The sequence below is a fragment of the Condylostylus longicornis genome, unplaced genomic scaffold (assembly GCF_029603195.1).
Source record: "Condylostylus longicornis isolate FDR11 unplaced genomic scaffold, ASM2960319v2 ptg000083l, whole genome shotgun sequence".
Lineage (NCBI taxonomy): Eukaryota > Metazoa > Arthropoda > Insecta > Diptera > Dolichopodidae > Condylostylus > Condylostylus longicornis.
Window position 1 is genome coordinate 1,386,036 of NW_026578051.1, and position 13,708 is coordinate 1,399,743.

The 13,708-nt window shown below is 20.5% G+C and overlaps 1 protein-coding gene across 9 annotated transcripts in view; it reads right to left on the reverse strand.

The window, feature by feature from the left end:
• Nucleotides 1–5,216: 5,216 nt before the first annotated feature.
• The window catches only part of LOC129613370 (mitogen-activated protein kinase kinase kinase kinase 5), a 43,921-nt gene continuing 35,429 nt past the window's right edge, over nt 5,217–13,708 (reverse strand). For 4 of the 9 annotated variants that reach the window (XM_055527388.1, XM_055527387.1, XM_055527384.1 and 1 more), the window contains 8 exons: nt 11,435–11,473; nt 8,437–8,600; nt 7,757–8,220; nt 7,574–7,694; nt 6,710–7,507; nt 6,429–6,650; nt 6,145–6,271; nt 5,217–6,081 (listed from right to left, as the gene is read on the reverse strand). In XM_055527388.1, the coding sequence (XP_055383363.1) occupies nt 5,982–6,081; nt 6,145–6,271; nt 6,429–6,650; nt 6,710–7,507; nt 7,574–7,694; nt 7,757–8,220; nt 8,437–8,600; nt 11,435–11,473 (2,035 nt within the window). In that variant the 3' untranslated portion in view covers nt 5,217–5,981. The remainder of the gene's footprint in view (nt 6,082–6,144; nt 6,272–6,428; nt 6,651–6,709; nt 7,508–7,573; nt 7,695–7,756; nt 8,221–8,436; nt 8,601–11,434; nt 11,474–13,708) is intronic. The other 5 variants (XM_055527390.1, XM_055527385.1, XM_055527386.1 and 2 more) reach the window with 4 other exon arrangements.

Below are 13,708 nucleotides of genomic sequence, written 5' to 3' on the forward strand. Positions count from 1 at the left end.
TTTCAAAAATTTTAATTTTGCTTAATATAAGCAAATAATATAATTATCATAGTAGTAATGTAACAAGAAAATAATTTAAATAATTATTGTAAAAAATTAAATTAAAAAAAAAAAAAAAAGGAGAAAAAAACAAAGACCGTGAGCGGAATAAAAAAAAAAAAATCAACTAATAATAAATATTGTAATAGTTTGTAAAAAAATTGAAAAAAAAATAAAAAAACAAAAAATAATCCAAAATATATAAAAATTAATAATAAAAACAATACATTCGTTTTTTTATTTTATATTAAATTTCTAATATAATATTAAATTTTTAGTGACAAAACAAAATTTGAATATTACTTAAATCTGAAATAAAATGATTCAAGAATATCGATATTAACCATTCATTCTAGACTATAAAATGGAATTAACAAGCTGTCTTCAATTCTGGATTTTCCGTCTTTCAAAAATTTTTTAATTCCATTTCTTTTTCCATAACAATCAATTGATATTAGTTACACAGGTTTTCTTCAAATATAAAGCTAAAAATATAAAAATGTGAAATTCTTAATACAACTACAATCATTTTGACATTATAAAAATTTAAATCTAAAAGCTATGAACAATATTAACAATTAATTGTTATATTCGTTCTTTATTTTATTCGAATTTCTTTATACGTTTAATTTTACGGGAGGTACCGGCTGAGTTCGTCTTCCACAAATTTGATAATTCAATTTTTTTTTTTTTTGGTTTTGATAGTACGGAACACGTATGACATTTTCATCAATATATCAAATAAAAAATTGTTATCTTTCAAAACAAAAATGATTGAATGTTTATTAAAGGTTTGTATATTTTTTAGAAGAAAACACGGGAAACACAATATTAACAAGATTCTTCTCATTTTGAAAATTTAATTTCACTATGTTCTTGGATTCAATTGCAATAAGAGTACTAAATAAAAAAAAATAAAATCTCTTCTTGTCAAAATTCGGCACTCAGAATTTTATATTCTTCTCAGTTGAAAATTTAATTCCACTACGTTCTTCGATTCAATTGCAGTAAGAGTTCAATTGCAACTAAATATAAAAAAAAATAAAATCTCTTCTTGTCAAAATTCGGCACTCAATATTTTCAACCGCATATTTGTTATATTTTCTTAGCTGAAATGGAAGAATTTGTTATATTTAAATGGCTTGTTAAACAAAAAAAAAAAATACGTATGTAATTGCAATGGAATCTGTCAATATTTTAAAAGGTAATAAAAAAAAAATACAATTATAATTTAAATTTTTAAAGTTATTTATTTATACAAATTAATAAAATTAAAATATATTTTTCTTTTTTTTTTTTTATATAATAAACAAACTAGATAATTTATTGTAAAAATTTAAAATAAAAATGAAATTATTTTAAATAATTTTATTTTTTTTTTTTTAATTCTAGAACAAAAAAAAATTATTAATTTTTTTTTTTTTTTTTTCATTTAATTTAACTTTTGTTTTCTGTATTCTTTTGAGATATTTTAATATATACATATTATATGTGTATATCTCACTCATTAAATATTAATTATTTTTCTTCATTATTTTCTCATTTTAAAACGAAAATATATATATAATTACTACATAATTTGTGATCATGTATGTGTTTATTTTTTTTTTTCATATATTTTTTCTTTTCTTTTTTTTTTATATTTCCATTTTGTTCACTATATTATTTTTATTAAAATCATTAATAATTAATTATATGTGGTTTATATTATTTTATTTATATTTTTTATTTATCAATTTTATTACATTATTATTTTTTATTTTTAATATTATATATTTTTATTTTATATTTATATTATTATTATAATGTTATTCTTATAATAACGTTATTAGCAATTATTATTAAATTTAATTTAGTAAATATTTTGTTTTTTTTTTTTTTTTTTAACATTTGAAAATTTTTATTTAATATTTTTTTTTTTTTGATTTTTAATTGTTTTAAATTTTGTTCGTATTATAGGTTTTTGTTTTTTTTCTATTTTTCCTCGGGGATTGATATTTTATTTCAGTCTTTTGAGCCGCAAATAGATAATAGTTTTTTTGTAAATAATAAATATTTTTAAAATATACAATAAAAATAAAAATAATATAAAGAAAACGAATAAAGAAATATTTTTAATTGGGAAGTGTATATTATTAAATGAAATTAAAATACGATATAGTTTTGTTAGTAGATTAACGTAAATAAAATATAGTATTACCATTATGGTAGTAATTTAGTTCACCATTATTAATAAATAATTCAAAATTCAATTTATGATTTTGAATAAATTTATGAATATGTGATTTGTGTTCCGAAATTGTTCCGAAATAATGGTGTTCCGATATAATGAATTTGAATATCGAAAAATTTTAATAAAAGAAATTTAATTTTCTTAATTATCTTTTTAAAATTTCTTTAAAAATAAAAAAAAAAAACTATTTCACAAAATTAAATTTTAACAAATGGAAAAATAAATTTCAAAATAGACATTTTTCTTTAATAATAATATTTAATATTATTTAGTTATATTTATGAACATAATATAGAATTAGAAATATGAAGATGATATTAAAGAAAATTGTGTAGTAAAAGTACAATACAATAAAAGAAATTCGATAGCTGCCATAATATTAAAAAAAAAAAACAAAATAAGAATTTAGTGTATTTTTAATAGTTTATAGTTTCCGATTTTCTAATAACGAAAATATTGTTAAAAAATTTTATTAAGAAAATACATTTAAATCAGGAAAAATTGATTAGATTTTGGTTGAAAAAATTCAAAACTCTTATATATTTGCGACTAAAATGATTTTTAAATTGAAATCTCAATCCTTTTATAGTTTTTAATTAGAATTTTAATTATTAGTATTTTACTTTTTTTTTTGTTTTTTGTTTTATTTTATTTAATTATAATTTAAATAATTTGTCTATGCTTGTAATTCCTAATAATTATTAAATTGCTATTTTTGTTTTTCTCGTTTTACTTAAATATTTTGTATAATTTTTTTTTTTTATTTTGCATTTTTTTTTTAATGTTTTTTTTTTTATAAATTACAAATTGAGTTAGATACATAGTTTCAACTTTTTTTTTGTTTTTTCAATTTATTTTATTTAATTTATTTTGTGGTAAATTTGTTTCTATAATTTTTTTTCTTTTTAACAAACAATTTTTAAATAATTTTTTTCTTTTTTTGTGTTGCTTTATTCGTTTTTTACTTAATTTTCATTAAATAGACTTTGAAATTTCTTTATTTTTTGTTTTTATTTAATTATTTATATATGAAAAATATATTTTTTTTTAAAGTGCAATTATTATTGATTTATTTGTTTTTTTTTTTTTAAATTTATTACATATAAATATAATTATTATCGAATCAGACATTTTGCAAACGACGGGTTTAATTATTTTTTAATACTATTTTTTTAATTTACTGTCTATATTTGTTTGTTTTTTTTTTTGGAAAAATTTTAATTTTAAAAATTTCATGCTGATATTGAAAGCGAGTTTTACTAGAATTTTTAAATGATCTATAGTAATATTGTGCCTATAGTTTATTTTTCTGTTTATTTTGTTGTTTTGTAATTGAATTGAAAAAAAAAAACAAAGAAATTTATTATAATTTGCTATTGAAAAAATTGCATTCTAATATAATGGAAAAAAGCGAAAAATCATCTTGTAATCATTATTAATATTTGTGTTTCTAAACATTTTTATCGAATTTAATAAATTACGGATGTAAATAATAAATAAAGATTTAAATACAAAAATATGTAAAATTAAAAATGATGGTAATACAAAAAACACATTTAACATTTTTGAACCAAATAAATATTGGAAAATTAATTTTAATAATAGATTAAAAAATAAAAAAAATAATTTCCATTAAACAATGGGAAAAGTGTTTTACCATAATAAAATAATTATGGTCAGTAATATAAAATAAAATAATTACAATCAAATTTCGTTTGAAATTTTAAAAAAATTATATTATTTTTAATTTAAACAAATTATATTAATTGTGTGGAGAATTATGAAATATTAAAAAATAATACTGATTTGATTGTATTATAAAATATATATAAGAATTGATATTGTTATACAAATTTACCGAAATTAAATCAAAATTAAAATGTTATAATGCGAAATGAAAAAATTGAATTTCAAAAAAAAATTTAAAAGTTTATTTTAATAATTTTATTAGTTTTAATAAAAAATTTGTAAAAATTGTTAAAATTTTTTTTTGAACAAAAAATTCATTTTGCATTTTAATAAATAATCATTTATTTTCGAATTACAGAGATAAATATAAAATAAATAAAATATTCAAGTTTCGAAATGTGAATACGAAATATGTCCTAATAATATTTTTGAATTTTTAAAACAAAATTAACTTTAATAATATTTTAGTAAATTATTTATTGTGTAACTTTATCATAATTATATATTTATAAAATAATTTATGAAAATTAATAAAATAGGGGCTGATAAATTCCAAAATGATTATTAAGGCCAATATATTAATCATTTAATAATTTTAAATAAAAATTATTTATTATATTATTGAATTTAATTTGACTTTTCTGTGATATTAGAATAAATTTTCGATATAATATTGTTATAACAATTATGGTTGTGTAAGCTCTATGATAATTTAAAAGAAAAAATACATTCCTACTGCTCACACTATCAAAATGTTTAATTGCTTTTTCGTACAAAATCAAATGGATCATTTAATTATTTTTAACAATTATTATTATTAATAATAATTTGTTAAAAAATAAATTTATAATTTGAAAATAATTTTATAATATTTGTGTTTTATTCAATTTTAAATCAACAATAAAGCGTTTACGATGGATTTTAAAAAGGTACTTAAAATTGTTTTTTATTTTTTGTTTTTTTTTTTGTGTTCAATATTAAATTTTTGTTTTTTTTTTTTAATAACAATGAGCTACTAAAATAGGCCAAATTATGATTGCAAAATGTTGTTTTTGTTTATTTTTAAATTTTTTTTAAGAAATTTGTTTTTTTTTTTTTAAATTTTAAACATGAAATTTCATTTTTAAAAAATGTAGGTGGCTTACGTTACAAATCCAATTTTTGTTTTTTTTTTTTTTTTTTTATTTTGTTTTTGTTACTAACAATAAATGCAATCAATTTCATTCAATTTTTTATTTTCGTTTTTTGTAATGTTTCGGTTCTATTTAAGAATTGAGCAAAAATTAAAAATAAATTTTCAAAGCTTATTTAATTAATTTGAATGCTTTTATTTTTTAGATAGTTTCTATAATGTGCAGCATTTTTTTTGTTTTTTATTTAATAAATAAATTTAAAAATATATTTGTCTCTTTTTTTTTTACCATAATAAATTTTACAATTTTTTTTTTTTTGTTATTAATTTTGTTTTACTATAATAGGTAAATTGTATTGAAATTTTTCTCTAACTCTAAATTGAATTTTTTGTATTTCTCATTTTTTAATTTTAATTAAATTTTAATTTTAATTTTTGTTAATTTTTTTCTGTTTTTATATGAAAATAATTCTAAATATTCTGTTATCTCTTTTTCTCTCTTACATTTTTAGCTTGTTTCTTTCTTTTGTTTTTATAATTTGTTACTAAATGGTTTTTGTTTTTATTTTAATTAATTGTTTTTGTTTTTTTTTGGTTCCTATTTTAACAATTTATTAAAGTTGCCTAAATTAATCAATTTTTTGTTTTAAATTTTTAATAATTATAATGTTTAATTAAATAAAAATAAAAAAAAAAAATAAAAGAAAAAAAAATATTTAAGACTAAAACGAAAATTTTTATGTAAAATGTAAATTTTTCTTTTTAAACATATTTATAATTTATACATGGAAATAATATAGTAAAATACGAAAAAACAAACACGAAATCGTTTCCTTGCTGTATTTTTCTTAATAGTTTGTTTTTTTTTAATTTTAAATCTGCTATTAATTAATAACTAGCTTCGTGACCAGCTAAAATATATAAATCATGACCTTCTTCACTACCTAATGTACCAGAACGTAAAATTTGACTTTCTAATGCTACAACCCTAAAATTAGATAAAAAAAAAATTTATATAATAAATTTATTTTAAATAATAAAATCTAATTACTTATCAGATCCTAATAGTTTATAAGTTCGACTCATATCTTTAATTTCTTGGGTTATTTCTCCATTCCTAAGTGACTTGCCCTGCATGCCGTGCCTATGGAATGCTAAAACGCTATCTGGTAAACAAACTAAAAGTAAAAAAAAAAAAAATTTTAAAAATTAATTTAGTGAAAATGTAATTTTTCACAAAATCTTTTGTTTGATTAATGGCCATAAAAAATTATGAAAATTATTTATGAAATTGTACAGTTGCTAATTTTTCTTATATCAAAATTAATTACATACCTATACTGTCAATATTAAAATCGAAATTTAAATGTGATAACATTTTCTTATGCTGTTTTGGATTTCCTTGTAATGTAACAATTTGAATTTTATCACCATAACATACAAGAATTGCATCTTTTTCAATTTGATGAACTTTAACAACTTTAATAAATTCTCTTCTAGGTACCATTGTTGCAGTGCCTTCATAATCTAAATCTTCTGAATGGAACCAACTTGCACCTACAATATAATACAAAACAAATTTAGTATTATTGTATTTTAAAATAGTTAAAAATTACCACTATTCATATTTATTAATTCCAATTTAAGACAACCATTATTTGCTTTTCTAACACCCGTACATACAATTGGATATTCTAATTCTGGTGTTATTATCATTTCAAAAACTGGTGTTTGTCCACCATTTTGTACAACATTACCACCAATATTTGCAGCTGATACAGGCCATTCACATTGTTTTAATAACATAAATTTATTTAATGGATCATACCATTGCATTAAAAATATTCCAGCTGGTGTTGCACCACATAAATATTTATAACCATTATATGGATTACGTGTTACACAACATTGTGTACAACCTTTTGTATCTGGAACTTTTGTTGTTAATGCAAATTTACGTGGTACTAGTCTTTCTGGTATTTTATTCATATGTAATGAAAAACGATGAGTTTGTTTTGAATGTAAAGCTATTAAATCATGCCTATATAATTGACAAGATTTTCCAGATAAACTCATTAATACATCTTTAATAACATATAACCATGTTGTTCGTCTTGGAAATAATTGATCGATAACAGCATCATGTAATTCATTCATATTTAAATTAAATATTCCTTCTTCAGCTCCAATTAATAAATGTTGATCCCTTGTCTCTGGATGAATCCATGATGCTGTACAATGTACTCTTAATGGACAACCATTAAATACTTTTGAAAAGCATGCACCCATATGTACCTTTGGTGTTGGTGGTAAACCATTTGATATTGGTCTTGGTGGAGTATGTCTTCGACGATGGGAACGTTTCGGAGGCACAGGGGGTGTATTATTTAATAAATCTGGTTGAGCTTCTTTTTCTAAAATAAAAAAAAAAAATTTTTTTAAATATTTTTTTTTTTTAAGAAATACTCAAAATTACTAACCATCATCTTGTGTACCACTGTCACTAAGACTTCTTGTTCTAGATGATTTACCCATATCATTTAGTAAACCAATCAATTGGTCCATTGAACTATGTCTTCGTGGAGAATCTTCGACTCCATTCTGTTTTAAAAAATAAATTTATTAATGTTTAATTTTGACGATTTTGTCATAAATTATCATACCTGACTACGTTCCGTTCTATGATCACAGTTATTGCTGCTGCATACATCATTACCACTACTATTACTTCTATTATAATTTCTAACATTATCACCGACATCATTAACAACTGATATTGTAGTTAATGAATTTGATGTTTCAATATTATTACCATCATTATTACCTTCAATATTATTAATTCTATTATCATCAGTATTATAATGTGCATTATTATGATGATGATGATGATGGTGATGATGATGATGATGACCATGATGATTATTACCATCACCAATTCTATTTTGATTATTTCTTAATGATGATGTTGTTGTTGTTGTTGTTGATGTTGGTGTTAATGCTTCAATATAATCAACATCATTTTCATATATTGATATTATTTCACCATCAATTTCACGTAATAAACCATTACTAATACCATTACTCATTTCAATATTTGTTGGTGATACTGTTGAATGTTGTGATGATGCTGTTATTGGTGTTGTTATAATACCACCACCACCACCGCCGCCGCCGCCACCACCACCACCAGTTGTTGTTGTTATCATTGATGATGATGATGATGATGTTAATGGCGATGATAATGATGTTGGTGTTGTTGTTGTTGTATGGGTTGTTGAAAAATTTAAATGATTATGATGTCTTCCATTATTAATATTATTACTATTAATATTATTGCTATTACAATTATTATATTGTCCAAGGCCGCCAATACCGCCACCAACTCCACCGCCTCCATTTTGACCATTATTACCATTTTGTTGACTTATACCGTTATTACTTACTGAATGTGGGCAAACATAATCAGGTGATAAAATATCTTTGGTATCTGACATTGGTAGTGTAGCTCTATTATTAAAAATAAAAAAAAAAAATAAAAATTTAAATTAAAATTTTTTTTTTTTTTTTTGAAAAACATTATAATTTTTTTTTTAGGATAATAAAATTAAATAAAAAAAAAAAGTATATAATTGGACAAGGGTAACAACACATAAAATAAATTAAAAAATTAAAAATAAAAAAAAAAAAGAAGAAATTCATAGGGTCGATGGATTTGAGAAATGAAAAGAAAATTTTGTAAAATAAAAAAAAAATTTTTTTTTTTTTTTCATGTTGAAATTTTGATGTAGAAATTTTTGATTTTAAATTTTTTTATGTTATTTTTGTTAAAATGTTGGTTAGTATTTTTATATATATATATATACATATATATTTTTTTATATACATTTTATGCATGCAATATAAAAACTTGAGTATTAGTAAAAAACAATCAAAAATACAATAACAAAATTGAAAACAAGCCAAAAAAAAAATATTGTTTTTTTTTTTTTTTTTAATTTATTAACTTCATTTTTAACAAGTGTATACAATATAGTGTAAAAATATGCATAATAACAGGTGATTACCAAACACAATAATAAAAAAAAAATCATAAAATAGAGTAAAGGAAAAAAAGAAAATTTAAGAATAATAAGTTTTGGTTAAACCCGAACAGGAAATGTCACGGGGTCAAGATTATACATAAGAAATTTTATTTCTAAATGAACCATATATATAGAGCACAATATACGTCATAGAACCTTAGCAATAACAGCAAACGAAAAAAAAAACAAAAATTGAATGTTAAAAAAATATTTAATTTATCTACTTCCATATTGTAAAGTTTAAGGGTGTTAAAACATGACTTTCACAATTTTTCACTAATATTTTTGTTTTATTAAGAAATTCACTTTAAGATTTCATGGTGAAAATTCTCTTTAAAATTCAGTAAATTTTAACGTACCCCAATATTGTGTAAAAATTTTTATCTAGCTCTTGTGATTAATACTATTAAATTTAAATGTTAATTGGGTTTAAATTTGTTATATGGGTTTATTAAATCTATAGATTATTAGATTATCAATTTGTGTGTTGTAGGAGTTTGATTTATTGGTTATTAATTTTGTCATTATATACCATACATAATAATACAATGCGATTGATTACAAATAAGATGGTTATCTGTAATTTTACATAAAGGATCTAGAACAAAAACTATGAGGCTGAAATAACAAAACAACAAAAAATAATTAACATTGATATTTAAAACTGGTAATTATTTGAAAAAAAAAATTCATAAAAAGAGCTCTAATGAAAAATAATAAATTTTAAAAAGTATTGAAAAAATTGCATACTTTTTGGGGCAATTTTTTTTTTTTTTGTATAAAATTCATTGTAAGCAATGATTTATAAGACAAAACTTATAATATTAAATGTGATAATAAAGTATTTAAGACAAAAATGAAAAATTCATCCCAATTTAAATTGATCTTAAAATATTAAGCAACGAAATAATGGAATTGAACAATTTATTAATTAATAATCGAAATAAATTCTTAATGAAAATTGAAATTTATTAAAATTAAATCTGAAATGAATTTTAATTATGAATGGAAATAATTATTATTAATACATACATAATAATAGCATCTTTACAAAAATTGAATGAGAAAAAGCAAAGCAAAGCCTTAATTGAACACTTATAACAAAAGAATAAATACAAAATTTTTTAATTAAATTTGATCACAATTAATTAGAAAATTCTAATTTTATTTAAGACAAATGTTATTACAAATTGTCTGAAATAGAACTATTCTAATCTTCTCCATATATAGAATTCAAGAACTTAAAAATTTTATATAATGGCATTGTTATTCGACAATAAATCAGGTTTATTCACTTACAATATACTTTTTTTTTTGTATTTAAATTTGAAATAAATTTAAAATTTTTATTAAATCAATAATTTTTCGAGTACGCAATGTATTTGAATTAATTTATTATCTAATTAGTTCATCAAAATATTTGAAACATATAAAATAACGGGAACTTTACAAGATTAATTATAGAAAAGTAGATTTATTTAATAGAAATGGAAAATAGATGAAAAGTATACAAAAAAAAATATGGCAGAGTGAAAATATACAAGAACGATTTATAAGATAATTTTGATTGTGTATAAAAGTAGAAGCAGAACTGGTCTTATAAATTTTAATACCAAAACTTTCGTACTCTAATATACGAAATAACCTTTTTTTTTTTTTTTGGAATATTTTAAATTTAAAATCCTTATAAAATTTCTTCTGGCATGGTTTAGAAAAATAATCATAAAATAGTGACAAAAAAATAATGCGGTATTCTATGGAAATTATAGAGGGTTGATGATCTAGGATAAATTGGGTATTAAAATAGATAAGGTAAATAGGCACATGTATATATATACAAAGTATATGATAATATTAAAATGGGGTTATAAAACAATAAAAATAGTAGTAACAGGAAATAGGAAATGAACAAAATATACAATACTCGAATACAAAGAAAAAGGTGGTTATATTTAATTTAAAACAAAGAATATGGGGGGGAGCAAAAACAGAAGTATAGCGTGGGCTAGGGGTAAGGGTGGGGTCGTGGAATGGAATCAAAAATAAAAACAGAATAATAACGAAATATTTTACAATATGAAAAGAAGACAAAAACAAAAGAAAAAATTAAGAGAGAAAATTTTTTTTTATAACTGTTGTTCTTACTTTCATTTTTTTTTTCATTTTTTTTTTTTGTATTATGCTTTTTTTTTAAATATATATATATATATTTTTTTGTATATGTATGTGTATATGGTTTTCTTTGTATTAAATAATTACCTGAGTTTTAACTCCTCATCAATATATTGTAAGAGACTCCTACAATTAAAATTTGAATAGTAAATATACCAAAACAAAAAAAAAAAAAAAAAAAGATAAAAAAAAAACATAAAAAGAAAAGAAAATTTTAGAAAAGAAATTTTTTTTTTTTTTGTTTGTTTAGAATAGAATATCGGAAAATATAGTTAAATAAGAAATGAAAAATCAGAAGAAATTTAGAAAATTTGAAAAAAAAAAATAAAAAAAATTAATAAAATTAAAAATTTTCTCTTATTAGGAAGCAAAAAATTACAGCGGAAAATAATTAGTAATAAAATCAAAATTAAAAATAAAATTGAAATCAAATAAAAAATTAAATTAAAAAAAAAAAATTTATTCTCAAAACTACGGTGCTCTCAAACTATATAATGGCATTTTCTTGATAGAGCGAGTCAAAACCGAAAAAACAAAAAAAAAATCAAACATGGTTGATTAAAATGAATAATTTATAATTTTCAAAAAAATAATTTCATAATATTAAATTAAAAATTTCAAAAAGATTATTGAAATTAATTTGATTTTATTAAAAATTTCATAAACCGTAGAATATAAAGTGAAACTCTTATAATATGAACTCTTATAATATGACAAATTATTTCTTTAATATGCACTATTTTATTGCATTTATAGCATAATAAACAGACAGAAGTTCAAAATTACCTATACACAAGGTGCTTCGCATATGATGGCAAATAATTTCAGGCACGATTCTTTAATCAATTTTCAACAAAAAAATTGTATGAGTGGACCACAGCCTGGGTAAAATTATCAAATAAAAATAAATTATGGAAATTTATGGCTCAGATCGAATTGATTGTAAGACCAGCCACTAATTGTGAGGTTCCGAATTTATCCCCGTTTATTTATATGCAGGAAAAAACTGGTACCTTTTTTCTCAACAGGCAGTATCTCGAAAAATATGCCCCCCCCTCTCCCAACCCTCACTTATGCGAAACACCCTGTGTAACATAAAATATGTTGATAGATTTTAAGGGAACCGAATATAAGAAGAAGCAATAGGGTATTTTCACTTAAAAGAGATTGAAAAATACAAATTTTCTTTATTGCTGAAATTTTTTAAGAATCAAACAATTTAACCATATAATAATTTCCGAGAAACAGTTTTGTGTGCACAATAATCAAATGGCAAAATATGACACACAATTTTTAATCCTAAAGAATTCCTCCATTTTTAATTCTCAATTTTCATCTCAAAAATAAACGCACTTAATAATGAAAAAACCAAAAAACATACAGGGTATAGATTAATAATCCAACACAATATTAGATTTCAATCTGCGCCCCCCCCCGTATAATTTACAAAAATAATTTTCAAAATGCTAAATAATAAAAAAGTTTTTTTTTTTCAATTTATCAAATTTTTTTGTACCTTCTTTTTCAACTTCAATCAGAAAACCAAATAAGTACAATTTATTTTTTTTTTTTTTAAATTTTTCAAATTTTGTAAGTTTCTATAAAAAAAAAGATTTAAAAGGTCTTTAATAACCTCATTTCATGTAAGTTATTCAAGCTATTATGAAAAAGTGGAAAAATAGTAAAGAAAAGCAAGGCAGAGAAACATAAATATTAACACTCCTTCGTTTCTGTTTTTTTTTTTTTTGGTGGAATCTTTTGATGTCGGAGAGAGCATTATGGAAAATTCAAGCTGGGTCAACAACGTTATTATTAACATACAAAATTATTATCGTTTTTTTAATATTTTTTCTTTTTTTTTTCATTTTAAAATAGAAAATTTTTAAAATGAAAATTCTATGTGAAAAGAATATTAAGAATTAACACAAGTTTTAAGCTATAAGCGATATTTTGTTCCTCTTTTCATTTAAAAAAAAAAAATCATTCTAATTAGTAGAATAAAGAATAATTTTTTTTTTTTTGTAGCCCCTGTTTACTTTTCATTTCTTATTTGCTATTCGTTCTTTTAATACAAACAAGGCTAATACAAGCTTAAAAAAGTAATTTCCATAGAAAATCTAAACTCTTTAGATATGAACTCTTTTTTTTTTTTTTTTTTTTTTTTTTTTTTGCTTTTATACTTCAACTTATGTCTTCATTTGTGAAAATTTTAAAATTGTTGAATGCGATTTTAAATAAAATCTCTTTTGGTTTTGTTTTTCTTCTCTACTTCTTCTGTATATATTTTAGCACATAATATTAAGGTTGATGATTTCAGATTTTCATATAGAGAAAGAAAAATTTTTTTTTAAAAAAGTTTTT